The sequence below is a fragment of the Canis lupus genome, chromosome 35 (genome assembly GCF_011100685.1).
Source record: "Canis lupus familiaris isolate Mischka breed German Shepherd chromosome 35, alternate assembly UU_Cfam_GSD_1.0, whole genome shotgun sequence".
Taxonomy (NCBI): domain Eukaryota; kingdom Metazoa; phylum Chordata; class Mammalia; order Carnivora; family Canidae; genus Canis; species Canis lupus.
The window spans coordinates 6643014-6660177 of NC_049256.1; the positions used below are offsets into that span (position 1 = coordinate 6643014).

The window sequence follows — 17164 nt, forward strand, 5'->3', positions numbered from 1 at the left end:
CATCTTTTTTTTTTTTTTTTCTTGATTCATTTGAGAAAGAGAGAGAGAGAAGGAGCCCATGCATGAGCACATGAGCGGGGGTGGGCAGCAGTAGAGAATCTTCAAGCAGACTCGCCACTGAACAGGGAGCTGGACAGGATCCCACAACCCATGAGATCATGACCTGGGCTGAACCCAAGAGTCAGATGCTTAACTGACTGAGCCACCCAGGCACCCCTGCTTTCCTTCATCTTTAAAGTGTATGCATGTGCATGTACATGCACACAGAAACACCCTCTCCCCAGCAATATAAATTACATGCAGCACAGGACAGCAGTTCAAGAGCACGGCTTTCAAATCAGACAAGCTTGGCTTTGTTCCAAGCTCCTACCGTTTGTGTGAACTTGGGCAAGATTCTTAACATAAGCCCGTGTTTCCTTATCTGTCAAATGGGCATAATACCACCTACCTCTCAGGGCTGCTGGGAGGATTCACCTTTATAATGTATGATTGGTATTTGGCACAGAACTGGCTGCAGAGGAAGATCCAATCAATGAAAGTTCTTCTTAACACCTTACTGCCATTAGTCTTAGCCTCATCTTTATCCTGCATCCTCAGGGTCATACCACAGTGTCCGGACAGAGGGCAGAATGGTCTGGATAACCAAGAGTACTTAACAGGATACACCCCACATGCACAGTCATGGCCATACCCCATGACCTCCCCATCTATGCAAGACTGCAGGAGACTAAGGAGGAGTCCAAGCCAGTCACATCAGACACCATTTTCTCTAGTCTTCTTATGATCTCAGATGTCTCTGCTTTTAACTTTAAACACCAGCTAAAGAATCCATGTGAAACTGATAATAACATTTGCACATAGGGGGAAAGAGATGAGAGAAGTGGAATATAATTTCTCTGGGAGTTGGGTATACGTTTTGGGAGGTGGATATAATTTACTGGGAAAAACCGTTTTAGAGAAGACTACTTTTGTTTTCGATCAACTTTCCTAAAGTAAAGAGAATTTTTAAATTAAAAATCCAAATGTTAGGTCCCTTTGTGTTTAGAAGCAAAAGTAAAATGAAATCTTGTGACATTAAGAATCGTGATGGAGCAAGTCAGACACTTTTTAGTGTCTGGGGAGACTTTCATCCGAACCCTTGGTGCACCAAGTAGAGTATTTGCAGAGGCGCTCCTGGGTGCTCAGGATCAATCTTGGGGCAGCCATGACTGGAAATGGAATCCCTAGACTAGCAGACATTATGTAATGACAGGGGCTCCTTCATTATGAAGACTTGGAAAGAATTTTTACTAATAGACTATATCAGCTATTCCCCTCTTGTATAGCTGCTAATCTAACAAGGTTTCATATAATAGCTAGGAAAGCTAAAAGCAATTTTGAGGTACTCTCTTGCATAGCATGATGGTTATTAACAAAACACAACATCACTGCCCTTCCTCACACCCACACTCCTCAAAACAGCTTCTTTGTGGGTGATGATGGGAGCAGAGTGGACACTATAATTTAATTCTAATATCTTGTTTCACATGTACAACTGGTTTTAGAACCGGAATTTACCCCAGGGAGTCATGCGTTGTTTTAGTTCTTCACTCAGGATGTTACATGGGCTTTTCAGAAAAATAGAATGGTCAATAGTAGCTGTTACTACCTTCATTTGGCTAAAAGTGGTAACTAGCCCAGAATAGCTAGCAAAAAGAGGAATATGGCTCTGAACACAAAGTCTGATGTTCTTCTAAAGTTTAAGAAATCAGAAAATAACTTACGGTGCCCAATGATTTCTATCAACTGAGCTCAAGATCCAGCAAATTACATAGTCGGCTGGTATTCTCATTGTCTCCCCACATCTCCAAAGTCCACACCTAAAGGAATAAAGCTCTAGATGTTTGAATTAAATGTGTCTAAAGCTATCAAAAGTTGTCGTTCCAATTTGAGTGCACCTCTAACATGAACGATGTGACGGTGGCTGTCTTTTCTTTCTTATTCCTCCTCCTCCACCATCCAAAACACAAGGTGTCCTTTGCCCCAAGAGAAGTCATGGCATTGGCTCAGAACCATATAAACGATTACTATTGTGTGAACAATTTTTCAGTTGTGTGAATTATTTTTTTTTACTAAAAGATGTTTAATTTTTCTTGAAGGGGAAGGAGGAGAGGAAGCAGAAAAGAGAGCCTTCAGAGAGAATCTTCAGCAGGCTCCATGCCCAGTGCAGAGCCTGTCGTAGGCTCAATCTCTCCACCCTGAGATCATGACCCGAGCTGAAATCAAGAGCTGGATGCTTAATTGACTGAGCCACCCACGCACCCCAGTTGTATATGAATTATTTCAAAGGGTTTTAACTTTGTGAGGGTAATCACAAATCCTCCTGAACCTTCAAACTTTGTAGGAAAGGGCTACCTACCAATTATTTCAGTTCTGCCCCTGCCTGGTTTTTATCCTTTGTGTTTTTTCTGCCACTACTATACTAAGGTAAACCATTTATTCTTGAACACATTCTGGCTATTGGCCTCCTGACCCTATGACTGAGCAAAAGCATTTCAAAGAAAAATGTGCAGCTGCTGCACAATGTCTTGCCTTAGGATGCTCCTGATATGAGTCTGATGCTGTTTGGAATAAGGCATGAAAAATTAGCACATAAAAGCCAACACTGGAGATCCCTGGGTTGCTCAGTGGTTTGGCGCCTGCCTTTGGCCCAGGGCCTGATCCTAGAGACCTGGGATAGAGTTCCGCATTGGGGTCCCTGCATGGAGCCTGCTTCTCCTTCTGCCTGTGTCTCGGCCTCTCTCTCTCTCTCTCTGTCTCTCATGAATAAATAAATAAAATCTAAAAAAAAAAAAAAAAAAAAAAAGCCAACACAACTGCAAGAGCTATCAACTCCGGGAAAGCAGGCCACATCCACAGAAACAGTAGGGCTATGCTGCTCAGTCACCTCTCACTCTACCCTCCCGAAGCTTTGCGGACCCTCTGTGCTTCTTTGTGTAGATTTCCATTTGGCTTTTCTTCTCCACCACAACCTTTGCCCTTTGGTCTGCCACGAGACCTTCAAGTGCACACCGGCTCTACTGACTATCCTTTCACCATGCAAGGATCAAACCCCTTTATGAGATTCTTCTAGCCATCGTAATTTCCCAGCTGCAAAATAAACAGCAGACAGTAATGAAGGCTCTGTAGTGCCCGAGGTCTTGCTTAACTTTCTCCCCTTCCAATGCAGGCCATGATAATCATAGCATTTGCAGGCTCACATTGGTTGTAGCACACGAAAGGTGCAATTGGGAGACAAGCTGATATAATTTGTGTCATCCTTCATCATCACCATCCCACCCCACATGCTGGTTTCTCTGCTTATCCGTCCTGTGAAAATACTGGTGCTTCTTCCTTCTTCCTCTAAACCCAAGTCAAGTATCCCGGTAATAAAACAACTAGACACTTCTTTCAGCCTCTCGGGTAAACTCCTTCAGTTGCTTGGAAGGACATGTCCTCCATTAACATATCAACTCAAATGTGCTTTGCCCCCCTGAAGACAGTGCTTTCTTTATAGCCACAAAGAGAAAGCTGCTTAATTTTGCTATGCCTCCAGATTCCAGGGCCAGTGTGTTCTGGGATCCCACTCCTGCTTATGGGTCATTAGTTCATCCTTGCACATCTTTGAGGTCAAGCTGCCTAATAAATCCATATTGAAGCCCCGATGACACGGTCATCTGCTGACTTCTTGATGTCAAGACTTAAGATTCATCGAGTCTTAATATCCAAATGGCACTCAGTGCATATGTAGGCTTACCTGTCTTAGGTAACTTGAAAAATTTTAATTTTTAATAAAAACAAGATCTTTTAAAGTCAGTTATTTTTGTAATGAGATAGATAACAGTGTTTGCAATCTTTTACTGAGTTATCTACATTTGCTTTACTGATGGAGAGTTTCACAGTGAGAGGGTGTCTCGTCTTGTTTTCTAGATCTACTCATATTTCTTCCTAGGCTACTTTGTGATGTTGCCTCTTCTATGTTGTAGTCTCTAGGGCTCCCTACTGGACCTGTTTTCTTTTTAATAAAATCTCCTCCACTAATTGAATCTGTGCCCAAGGTTTTACTATCATATATATGACATTGGCTACCAAGTCTTTCTCTAGCCCATGCTGGCTTTCCGAGTCCTAAATCCATATAACCCAACTGCCTTTTGGACTTGCTAACAAAAGACACTCACTATACTCACTACAGCTTCTTTTATTGAACACTTTGAAACTGAAGTCATCATCCTATTTCCCCCTAGGCCCCAGAGGCCAGTATTTCCTTTGTAGGTAGGCGCATTTTCAAATGGCTATCTAAATCAGATGTTTGGGGATTCACCCTAAATCCCCTCCTTTCCCATAGCTCCTTATATGCAATCAAGCACAGTATCTCATTCTTTCAACCTTTTACATCTCTTCTGAATCACCTTCCACGTCTCTAAACCTTCAGCCCTAGTCGTGGTTCACGCTCTGATCTCTCACACTAATGCAATAGCCTTGGGATTACGGTGTGTGTGGTGTACGATAAAATGGATACTAACAACAACAGGAGAGAAAGCTCAAGGACTATTTGAAGGTCATGAGTACTCTGGGTAGATAACAGGATGAGGGTCAGATCAGAAAGCTTCCTTCTTATGAAATTAAGTTTCCACTAGAATATAAGCCCCATACAATAGAGACCTTTATCTTTCTTGTTACCCCGGATCTCAAGTGCATAGCTCAGAGACTGTACTCAGTAAATATGTGGGGAATAAATAAACTTCTCAAGACATCATAGGTGGTATTAAAAAGATCTTTAGGAAAAAGGCCAATAATCAATAAGGAAAACACAACGAAGTGTTATACAAAAGGAAAGAGAATGAAAAGGGTTTGCAGCACAAAGACTGAAATAACCTTGGAAAGGTAGTGGTTACAAAACGTGCACTGAGAATTTACTTAAGAATTAAGTACTGAGGGATCCCTGGGTGGCGCAGTGGTTTAGCGCCTGCCTTTGGCCCAGGGTGCGATCCTGGAGACCCGGGATCGAATCCCACGTCGGGCTCCCGGTGCATGGAGCCTGCTTCTCCCTCTGCCTGTGTCTCTGCACCTCTCTCTCTCTCTCTGTGACTATCATAAATAAAAAAAAATAAAAAAAAAAATAAAAAAAAGAATTAAGTACTGAGTGCCTATTATGTAAGCACTAAATGAGGTACTAGGCCTACATTGGAGAAAAATAAGGTTTTGGACTCAGGGACTATATAGGATTCTACACAGAGATGAAAGAGGAAATAGAAATTATTTAAAGTGAACACAGAAGGGCTAAGGAGAGTTCTAGGGGGCAATGGAATAGTTCTTAGCTCGACCGGGGTGGTATTTTCACAGGCCTTTACATTTGCCAAAACACTGAAATTGTACACTTAAAACATATACATTTTATTGTAGATAAACTTTTTCTCACTACGGTGACTTTTTTTTTCTTTCAAGATTTTATTTATTTGAGAGAAAGAGAGAGAGAGAGAGAGAAAGAGAGAGAGAGAATGAGTAGGGGTGGGGAAAAGAGGGAGAGGGAGACACAGACTTCCTATCAAGCAGGGAGCCTGACGTGGGACTTGATCCCAGGACCCTTGGGATCATGAACTGAGCCTTAGGCAGATGTTTAACCAATTGCATCCTCTCCCTAGGGTGACTTTCAAGGGACATTGAAAAAATAAATAGTATAGGAGTCATATTACATTTGTCTACTTTTAAGAAAAGCAGAAAGATACCACCAAATTAAGACTGCAATACTAGAGAATGATTATGTACATGGCTGAAGTAGAAATTAATGCTGCATTCTAGAAACAGGGTGGAGGACAAACTGGAAAATCAAATCTGAAACAGAAAAATTATGTAAGTTGATGAGAGATATGTAAGAAAAAAATTAAGCTTCAGAGCAAAGATACATAACCTATGAATAAGTGTGAATAAACTGAACTGGGTAGGAAATTAAAGTTATAATGGAAGAAAATGTCCCAGGAGTGATTATGAAAAACTGAGAAGACTCATTGAGATTTAACCATCAGAGTACAATGCCAAGATATTTACTTTTAAAACCCTGAACTCCAAGGTCAGAGAAAATGTACTTTAAGAAAGGGTAAAAAAAAACAAAACAAAACAAAAAAAAACCTTTAAGTAGGTAATAGAGAATGGAATATAGATTTCTGTTCTCAAAGCTGCCAAGAGAAAGGCTGCTTTCTGCAGTCATTTGCTGTCTTCAGGGCCCAAAGAGGGGAACAAAATAATATCTATGATTGGTGGCACAAGTACCACACACAGGGCACTATGCTTAAGTACGTGGATATATATGTTCTCATTTAATCCTTACAAACTATGGGTCAGAGAGAATTAGAACTTTTAGGCCAAGATTACATGTCTAGTAAGTGCAGAGCTGCGTCCTGAACCCCATTGACTTACAGTCTTATTTTCAACTCTAAGCTATGCCTCCTCTAGAGGTCAGTAAACTCTATCCAAATTTCAAAAAAAGAACTTGGTATAAGCCAAGTTGTTAATCCTTTGAAAAGGCATTAAAAAAATGGTCTCTTGCATCACAAAGCTTAAAAAGATCATCTGGTTTCTCAACATTGCTTCAAGAGTTCCTATAGTTCAAGGACCAATCCTGTCTTATGAAAAGAGAAGCAGCTGAGAGCATTACAAGGGAAAGAGCTATTGATATAAGCAGTAAGAGTGAGTGAAATAATCGAGATTAATTATTTTAAAAAGGTGGACAGTGATCAATAAGAGGAGTTGTGGACTGAGGAGGTGAAGTTACTACCAGAAAACCTACTTTGGAGACCAAAGCTCCTTAGTCTTGGGGCAGCTGCTATAAATAAAACCTACTTCATACTTCTCTGTTAGAATCCCCTAATGGCTTTTCATTATCTTCAGGATAAGGGTCAAATGCACGGATGGTATACCCCTGCTCATCTCTCCCACTCTATCAAGCGCCACTTCCAGCATGGACCACCAACAAGATGTGTCATGTCCTCAGTCCTCTCTCCTTCAGGCCTGCTACTCCTCTATACGAGGAATGTCCTCCTCCAGCTTGGTTTCTTGGCTAACTCCTACTCGTCCTTAAAGACCTAACCCAGTTAGAAACAAGTATGACAAAAGATTAATATCCTTAGCATATACATATCACATGTAAATCGAGTGCAAAAGATGTTAGGACCACAGTAAATAAATGAGTAAGAGTCCAGAAACAATAATTCACAAGAGAGCACAAACAGTGACTAAATTTAGAGAGATAAATGTTCAGTCTCCATCATAATTAGAGAAATGCAAATTTAAACAAGCTATGATTTTCTGCCATCAAATTAGCAGATTTTTTTTTTTTTTTTAAAACAAAGGGCCAAAAAACCAAAACCAAAAACGAAAACAAAGGGCCTTTACGTCCTGCTGGTAGATGTACAAACTGTACTTCCTGTGGGGAAAATAGCATAATAATGTGTAATAAAGTTCATAATTGTTTATCTAGTAATTCTACTTTTAGTAATCTTACAGAACTATTTGTAAGCATTAAAAACAACCCTAAATGTTCAACAATGGAGAAGTGGCTACATAATTTATGAAATTATGCTTTTAAAATCAATGTTTCAAGAAACTTAAAGTCCCAGGTGCAAAAGTCAAAGGTGTAAAAAATGTGAGAAAGATTAGTCTCCCTCCCAGTTCACGCTAGATGCAATCACAGCAGTTTCTTACTAGCTGTCAGAGAGTAGGTTCTTGACAAAACCTCTGTATTTTTTTCTTCCTCAAGTGGCAGCATTCTACACACGATGGGTACCTTTAATTCTTCTATTGGAATGTTATCAGTGAACATTTCAGATCAATACAAATGGATGGAGCTGACTCATAAAAGGTTGTGTCATATTCCACTGTATGGATGAAGTAGGATTCATCCACCCAGGCTTTTATTAATGGATATTTAGGTTACTTATAATCTTGCTCTTACAAACAATGCTGTAATTAATCAATATCCTCGTTTACTATAGCATCACATATGGGTGTCTACGAGATCAATTCTGAGAACAAGAATTTGTAAGGCAAAAGACATATGTATTTACGACTTTGATAAAATATTGTCCAAATTCTGTGTAGAGGTTCCATCGGAAATAAATGTGACTCTTTCCTAACATCTTTGCTAAAACAATGTATTATCCAAATTTTGATCTTTGTTAATCTAACAGGTGAAAACAGTATCTTATTTTATTAAAATTTTTTGTTGTTGTTGTTGAGGTGTAACATATAACATTATATTGGTTTCAGGTGTATAACATAATTTGCTTCCTGTATACACAGTGAAATGATCACCACAATAGGTCTAGTTAACATTTGTCACCATACAAAATGAACTTTAAGGACTTACTCTCCTGGCAACTCTCAAGTATGCTCTGTAATATTATTCACTATAGTCAGGATGCTGTATATTACTTCCGTATGACTTAGAACTGGTTGTGTCTCTTGACTCTCTTCACCCATTTTTGCCTACTTCCCAACCCTTTCCCCTTTGCCAACCACCATTCTGTTGACTGTATTTATGATATTGGTCATGTTTTGTTTGGTTATTTGTTTTTTTTTTTTAGATTCCACATGTAAGCAAAATCATATGGTATTTGTCTTTGCCTTACTTAGAATAACTACCTCAAGGTTTGACTGCATTGTCACAAAGAGGTAAAATGTTACTCTTTTTTATGGCTGAGTAGTATTCCATTGCATATGTGTATATATATATATTTTACATACACACATATATATACACACTTTACACATATACTTACATATATATACACACACACCCCACACCACATCTTCTTTGTCCATTCAGCTACTGATGGACACCTAGGTTGTTTCTATACCTTGGCTATTATAATGCTGCAATGAACACAGGTAGGTGCATATAACTTTTTGAATTAGTGTTTTCATTTTCTTCAGATATATTCCCAGAAGTAAAATTGCTGAATCATATGGCATTTCTATTTTTAAGTTTTTTAGGAACCTCCATATTGTTTTTCACAATGGCTGCACCAATTTACTTTCCTACTAACAGTGCACAATGGTCCCCCTTTTTTCCATACCTTCACCAACACATGTTATTTCTTTTCTTTTAGAGAATAGTCATTTTGACAGGTGTAAGGTGATTTCTCTTTGGGGTTTTGATTTACATTTCTCTGATGATGAGAGATGTTGCACATTTTTTCATGTGTCTATTGGCCATCTTTATGTTTTCTTCGGAAAAATGTCTATTAAGATCTTCTGCCCATTTGGGGAGAATGAAGCTGACCACCTTTTCACAAGCTTAAAGCCATTTGTATTTCTTTTTATATCCTTTACGTTTTTTTGAATGATTTTTTCTTTTTTACCCCCAAACCTGGGTTTGGTGGGTTTTTATTTATTTATTTTAAGAGTTAAGAGATTTATTTATTTATTTATTCTTAGAGACAGAGAGAGAGAGGCAGAGACACAGGCAGAGGGAGAAGCAGGCTCCATGCAGGGAGCCTGATGGGGGACTCGATCCAGGGTCTCCAGGATCACGCCCTGGGCTGAAGGTGGCGCTAAACCGCTGCGCCACCGGGGCTGCCCTGATTTTTTTTTAAATTCATTTGCAAGATCTATTGTGAGTTGAAATGCTCTCCCCAGTTTGTCCTCTGGCTTTGTTTATGATGTTTTTGTCATGTAGAGATGTTTAGTTTTTAAGGAGTCAAGTGTTATCAATTTTTATGTTATGGCTTCTGGGTTAATTATATGTACAAAAGCTTCTCTACTGTGCGATCACACAAAAAAAAATTCACTCATGTATTCTTCAGAATCTTTATGGATTCATTTTTTTTGTTTCACTCTTTCTGGAATTTATTTTAGTGGGAGGTGTTGAATATGAATCTAACTTTAGCCTCTAAGGGTTAGTTTTTTAAAATGAAGGCTATAGCTATATACCCAGAATGACCTCCATTGTGGAATATATAGGCACAGAAAAACTAGAAGGAAATATAACGGCATGCTAACAATAATTACTTTCAGTTACTAGAGCCTATGCTTTCTAAATTATTACACTAACCATAATTTCTTCATAACTTTTCTTTGTGAAAATGAGAGCATGCCCAGCTCCAGAACTTGCCAAATAATGAGAAGGGGCCAGTGGAAGTTGGAAACATCCAGAACGATGGTACCCATTTGCCAAACATGGTGATTCTTCTTCTCCAGTTGTGGTTGGTGGCCCAGGTCTAGTTATGGAAAAGACAGATGTTTGAGTAAATCCTATTTCCAGGTTTGACAGATGAAAGTAACAGAAGGGCAAGACAGAGAAAGACTGAGAAAGACAAAGTAGGGGAGAGAGAGAAAGAAGAGAAAAAACTGCCTAGGGCTCAAAGGAGGTGGTGCTAGGAGCTTCTTCCCCCATGGCATGAACTTCTGAAAGTTCATGAATTTAGGCTTAGGTTCATGAACTTTCATCCCACTCAGCCCCCTTTTGTGGGATTTAAGTTCTAATCTACATGTCCAATAATAAACAAAGAAATTATGATAAATTAATAGACTATATCTATTAAAATAAATTTGATAATTATGTACACATGAGAAAAAACATATTCAAAAAGCACTATGACCTAAAAAAACAATTTCATATAATTACAGATTTTCAGGTTTCTGAAAATAGGGAATTTTATTTTATTTATTTATTTTGAAAATAGGGAATTTTAAAAAGTAATAGTCTCTTAAAAAAACAAACAAACCACTAAACTAATAAAATAACAGAAAGAAAGGCGCCGTCATCCCGTAGCAGATGTTCTGAACCACTGGCCCTAGAGGAAAAATGTACAAGCATTCTGTCCAGGTTTCCTTTTTGGTGCTTAGAAACCTTTAATATCTTTAAACTATAATTCATCAAAGTTGAACTTGTAATTATCACTTAGATACTTCCTCATAGCCACTGACATTTTGTTGCAAATAAGATTTTTCAAAATGTAAACCAATTTATCAAAGTAAAGGCCACCTATAAAACTGTGGCCTAGCTTTCTGCAGTAAAGCATACAGATCAAGTAGTGGGTATGTCCTGGCTTCTCTTTTATTTGGTTTTAGACATGGGTGTTAGGCAGTCCTGCACAAGCTGGAATCTAAGAACTGGTGACAGAGGCTCAGATCCCCAGTTCTTTCTTCACATATTCCTGGCCTGAAAGATGAACAGGTCCTTCATTTGTGGAATACAGCAAATGCTCAGGGGAAAAACAAGATAATACTCAAGTATGAATTATTTTCACATCCACAAATCCTCTTCTTATGGAATTGGCCGTTTCTCTTTTAAAAGTTATCACCGTGACATAAAGGCTCTGTGTGCAGGGACAGGGTTTTCTGGCTCTGTTTACCAAAAATAAGCTTTTATTTATTTACCAAAAATACACTACATTTACCAAAAATAAGCTTGACCTTGTCCCACGAAAGCAAGTTCAAGTTTTCATTATGTAATAGGGGATAAAAGTCAGGCTACAGAATACAATTTTAAGAATTTTATTTTAAATTATAGTGTGAACTAGCCAGTGTAAGACATGACCTTTAGATGATTTAAAATTTATGGAGAATAACTATCCAGAGTAAGAATATTCAATTAATTACTTCTGGATTTTCCATTTTTGGGGGGTATAAAGCAGGAATGATGGAAATTACTATTGGTCATTAAACTCAAATGTCTCATTAAAATTTCCTATCAGGGCAGCCCAGGTGGCTCAGTGGTTTAGCACCACCTTTAGCCTGGGGCGTGATCCTGGAGTGCCGGGATCGAATTCCACGTCAGGCTCCCTGCATGGAGCCTGCTTCTCCCTCTGCCTGTGTCTCTGCCTCTCTCTCTCTCTCTCTCTCTCTCTGTCTCTCATGAATAAATAAATAAAATCTTAAAAAAACCTAAAATTTCCTATCAGTGCTGCTAAGGAGCCAAATAAAATGCATTTTGCTTTATCCTTTCCTCCTGCCATCAGTCACCAGCAACAGTAAATGAGCAATGAAGGAAAGACATGAGGGAACACAGAAAGATAAGTCACTTGGTTTGTGCTCAATATATTATTAAGGATAATTCACATACCAGAAAAAAAAATGCAGAATGATTCTACCTATGTCTTCTTACAATGTACAAAATAGAATATTTTCTGTGTTATTCAGAAGGAAAGAAAAATCTACATAAAAATATTCTGGGTATATAGGACCCATACCCATCCGTAAGAAAACTAGAAACCAGAAGAGAAATAAAAAGGATGTCAGGGCCTAGACACGGCTGCAAAGTACAGTCAAAATCCTGGTGAGCTTCCCCTGAGTATCCTGGCTTTGGAAAGGACAGTAAGGGACAAGTTGGGTCTCAATTCCCTCAAACTCTGAATACTGGATTGAATTCAGGGTAAGGGAGGCCATTAGCTAACTTTGCTTTGCCTACTTGGAGTTAAAGGGCTCTGAAAGCTATATGTAAATTTATGCAAATTAAAACATTAATCACAGCTCTAGATTTACTGACAAAATCTGGTAGCCCTTTCTCCCTTTGGAGAGCTTTAATTTTGCTTTTCATAGAGAAGAGGCATCTCTAAAGTCTTGTCTAAAATTCTATGAATTTAAAAATGCAATTAACCTCTATGTCTCCTGGGATGTCATAAGCAGCATGAGGCACAGAATATCATGCACTATAATTAAGGGATGGTTATTTTGATCTAGGTGCTATACTGCCTTGAAACAGAGTTTGTTTGCTTGGCCATCTATAATACAAACAACTTGTTACTGTATCTTTCTTCCAAGTAGGTCAAAATATTTCCATGCATTACATAATTTCCATAACATCTTTGTGAATCATCTAGTAGGTGTTTGTGTGTTAAGATTTAATTTTATTTTAAACAACTTGAAGCCTTTAAAGAAAAATGAGCAAATGTCTGTATTTACAAATTTGGTTGCTGTTTATCATACTAGTTTTTCATATTAATAGTGACTAAATATTAGAACGACACTTGCCATTTAACTGCCAATACAACAATAAAGTATACATGGTAGGTCAAACCACACATGCAGTTTCAAAATAAACTCTCATGATTAATATAAAACTAGCTCTCTTCATTCTGCCGAAGGACTGGAGGCAACAGGCATCTTTAGTTGTGAGTGTACTACATCTTTCCCTTCAGGGTATGCTGTGGCTGAAGGAAGCTGGCCGTAGGCTGTCCCTCTAACCTTCCATGTCTTGGTTACTACCTACAGCTCCTGTCCAAAGTCAAGTGTTGGTAATTCTCGTGGGATACAGATAATTCTGAAAGGTAGTGACACTTTCTGGACACTTAAGTGCATGCCATGGTTAGGAAGACATGGTATTCTGAAGATAGGCAATTAAATGCCATTACATTGACAGGAGCCAAGACACTTTACAGAAGTGTAAAGAAGTGCAGGAGAGGAATGTACTGCATTGCTAATAAAACCCTGCACTATAATGTCACTGGGCTTTTTCCTTTAAAATTTGATATTCTTCTTCTAACTGCTTAAGTCCAAGGTCTTAGCAGCTGCTGCTCTTTGGATGCTGACCACAACTGTGATATACCAGGTCTAACTGGTAAAATAAAATATGAAGGGCTTTACTCCCTGCCACTTAGATATTAGCACTGAAAACTCAGGGATCAGAAATCTGCGATAAACTTTGATTTTGAGTTGCATGAAACTTTTATTACTTGGCCTAAATCTAAGGCTGACTTCTCAATATACATAAATGCTCAGAGCACGAGGGCAATTGGCCTCAGTATTGTCTGTTATTCCATGATCCAATAAGCCCAGCCCAGAATCCACAAACGGCACGTTCACGGTGAATACTGGGCATACAAACTGAAATCAGTTCCATCTTCTTTAACTACCTCCTAAAACCTTAAAAGTGTAAATCTTGCATTAAAAGCCACAGGAGTGTGATACACAGTATTTACTTAGAACCACTATCCATGGATTAAGAAAAAAGAGAGGCCCCAGCCAGCCTCTTGGCCCATGTTCAATACACTGAGGTTCAGTTGGGAAGCCTTTCCTTGCTGCATTCGTTTGCAAAACGTGTTTCCTAGAAATAAGGAGTTCGGTGTAAATGATCAACCACAGCCACAGCCGGCAGAACACGGGTGACCTGGTAGGTTTGGGGAGGACCTTCCAATTGCCTAGCTGAGCTTTCAAGAGACTAAAGCAGGTGAAAATCAGATCTGACAGCATTTCCTAATATGTGTTATGTGGGGGAAAAAAATCCACTAGTATCCCCTTGGGAAGAGTTACCAAGAATAGTTGCATATTAAAACAGTAAAGAAACCTGGAAACATGGGAAGACAAAGCCAGGCACCCAGATTCATTTACGGAACCTCTTTGCACCCCGAGTAATACCCATTACATTTTGGGAAATGTTGATCTGGGCAAAATTTCTACTGAGGCTGCTCTTTTAAGGTTCAAGAGCTGGAGGCTGAATGGGCAGGTCCCTCACCTGCGACAACAGTTCCCACCTGCAAGTCCTGCTCAGTCATTAAAGGCTACTTACTGAGCATCACAACTGACATCAAACCCTTCTCTCCCAACAGCTAAGTGGTCCAGCACACTGACTACATACCAGCCACAGCCTTATTACTTTACTTGTATCTCCATTAACCCTCCAGCAACACAGCCTAAGAAGGGTACCAGCTGTGTGTGAAATCCATTAGTTACAGCAGAGATCCTTACCAGAGGTCCCCAACCTTTTCTCCCCTAAAGTCCCCTGCCACCCAGACCCCACAGCCACCCCAAAGTCAGGTCACAGTAACAAAGAGGATCAGAACATTCTGCCCCCAAATATGCCACTTTGGCATTTGGTTACTTTGAATGGCAGGCAGTTGAGAAACAGGAGATGCAGGAAGGGCACTCTGTCCTCCTTCTGTCCAGAAAGCAGGGGATAAATTTCCCACAAGAAAGGTGTCCTCCCAGTACCAGGAAAAAGAGAACATTCTTATTACTGGAGATGGGAGTCTACACCAAGACGAGTCTGCACAAAGAAGCCAAATGAAAACATCCCTTATAATTCATTAGTTCCCTCCAGGTGTTTCCTAGTCACTTTCCTATAATACGCTACCCGCCAAAAGCCCCAGTCCTTTTCTGTGCCTCGTCACTTCTCCACAGTTCATCACCCTTTGTAAAAATGGCATATGAGTCCCCAAGTCTAACTGCTTTATGGGGGGCTTCATTCTTCTATGTAGCCATCCGCATGCCCTATAAAAATACTAATATGAACAGAATTTGTATACTTTGTCTCCTGCTAATCTTTCCACAGTTTAATTTGCAGATTCCAGGCGCAGAACATTAGAGCTCTCTCATGTTTTTCCTCTGCTACAGTGGCCCGTGGGATTGCTCAGGACCGTGGGCTGTGGCTGGTTGAGGCGATGCTGGTTGACCTGTGGATGTGCCACCCAGTCTTGCCTGAGTATCTTGGATCAGGCTGTGATTCTACAGCTCTTTCCCCAGCTTGTCCCTTCACTCCTCCACTGTAACTAACCACTTTGTTTTGCTTAAAGGTAGTAAAAAAACGTGACTCCAATTTCAACACCTATTTCTTAAAACAGCCTATACTATATATCTTTCTATCATGATGTTATTAAAAAAGTAAAAACTCACTGTTATTTAAGATGACTAAATTTATCACTACTTTATTTATCACTTTAGTTCTGAAGTATTAGTTTTGGGGGAATCTTCACCATTATTTAAAAATAGTTATTTTATTTGTAACCAATATCTCTGAGGTGCAAAGAATGACATTTTGGGGCACGTACTTATTAGTCAAAGGAGAGTCACTAGCCCATGTGTCTGCTCGCTTGCACACACACATCCATTTAGGCAGCAGGTACTGGGTTAGGTAGTGAAGGTTCAAGTGGAAGTAGGCCAAGGCTTTACAAAGCTCATGGTGTCAGGTACATACTCTAAATTATTCTAACAGGGATATTTATGAGGAAGGAGGGAATAACTTGGCCTGCGGGTTTGGCAAGTCTTTCTAGTAGAGATAAACAGATAAACATCTTTGAAAGATAAACAGAATTTTACCACAGTGCAGCAGCCATGCTACAAAGGGAGGTCGATGACAAACTCAGAATTCAAAATCCCGTATTTCTAGATGACCGGGAAAATGTATGGAAAAGGAAAGAGGAAAATATGGAAGAAGGAACAGAGTTTTTTTTTTTTTTTTTTATGATAGTTACAGAGAGAGAGGGAGGCAGAGACACAGGCAGAGGGAGAAGCAGGCTCCATGCACCGGGAGCCTGACGTGGGATTCGATCCCCGGTCTCCAGGATCGCGCCCTGGACCAAAGGCAGGTGCCAAACCGCTGCGCCACCCAGGGATCCCAGGAACAGAGTTTTGGAGGAAGGAGAGACGGAAAGAGAAAAACTACTTTTTTTTTTAAACATGAGTCTCTGAACACAGGATGGAATTCTCTGGTAATATTTAGTTGCTAGATCAAGGGAGAAGGAAAATACTCTTTGCAGTAAAGTTGTGGTTTTAGTATTATAGCTTGCAGGGAAAATTTCGTTCCCACCAGTGAGCACATACATCCAACTTCCGTGCCCCACAGCTTCACGGCAGTCCCATTTCCAGGCCACCTCTTGGCCTCTAGCATGTTGTTTCTAGCCTTACGGCGTACCTCCATTCCACTGCCTTGTCCCCGCGGGTTTATGGATAGTGTATCACCCCACCAGGTTCTCCATCTCTTCATGACAGGCAACCTGACCCTGTTCATCTTTCTTCCCCACAGGCCATACTATGCTTTGCTTATAATAGGCACTCTACAGCTACTGTTCAATCAAAAAATCTTACTAGAAAATGAAATACCAAAAATTGTCATAAAAATCTGTGACCCAATGGTACATGTAAGATTTCTAAACCAATAGGAATAAAAATTCAATTATATTTAGCCAGAATTCTATGTAGCAATTAACTGACACTTGCTATTATTTTTTAACCTAACAAGCAATTTTAGATATTTTTTATTTCACCTACTAACCACATGTTTATATCTTTTCCTCACTATCATTTAATAATTATTGTAGTGAGTTACCAATGTTAGACAGTTCTGGAAATAATGTACATGTATCTCCAATTACTGTACATTATTCTTTAACATTTCCTATATTAAGCATAATTTGGACACATCATCACAAGTCTA

The 17164-nt window shown here is 39.4% G+C and overlaps 1 protein-coding gene across 8 annotated transcripts in view; it reads right to left on the reverse strand.

Moving 5' to 3' along the window:
• Positions 1 to 17164, reverse strand: part of LYRM4 (LYR motif containing 4) — a 159595-nt gene that overhangs the window by 119839 nt on the left and 22592 nt on the right. For 5 of the 8 annotated variants that reach the window (XR_005384252.1, XM_038584082.1, XM_038584081.1 and 2 more), the window contains exon 1: positions 449 to 2177. The exons of 2 other annotated variants lie outside the window; for them this stretch is intronic. Coding sequence is in view for 5 of the 6 variants with exons in the window: in XM_038584082.1 (XP_038440010.1) it covers positions 449 to 696 (248 nt within the window). In the remaining variant the exon portion in view is untranslated. Of the gene's footprint in view, positions 1 to 448; positions 2178 to 10066; positions 10233 to 17164 lie in introns of those variants that run through there. One more of the 8 variants, XM_038584085.1, reaches the window with a different exon arrangement.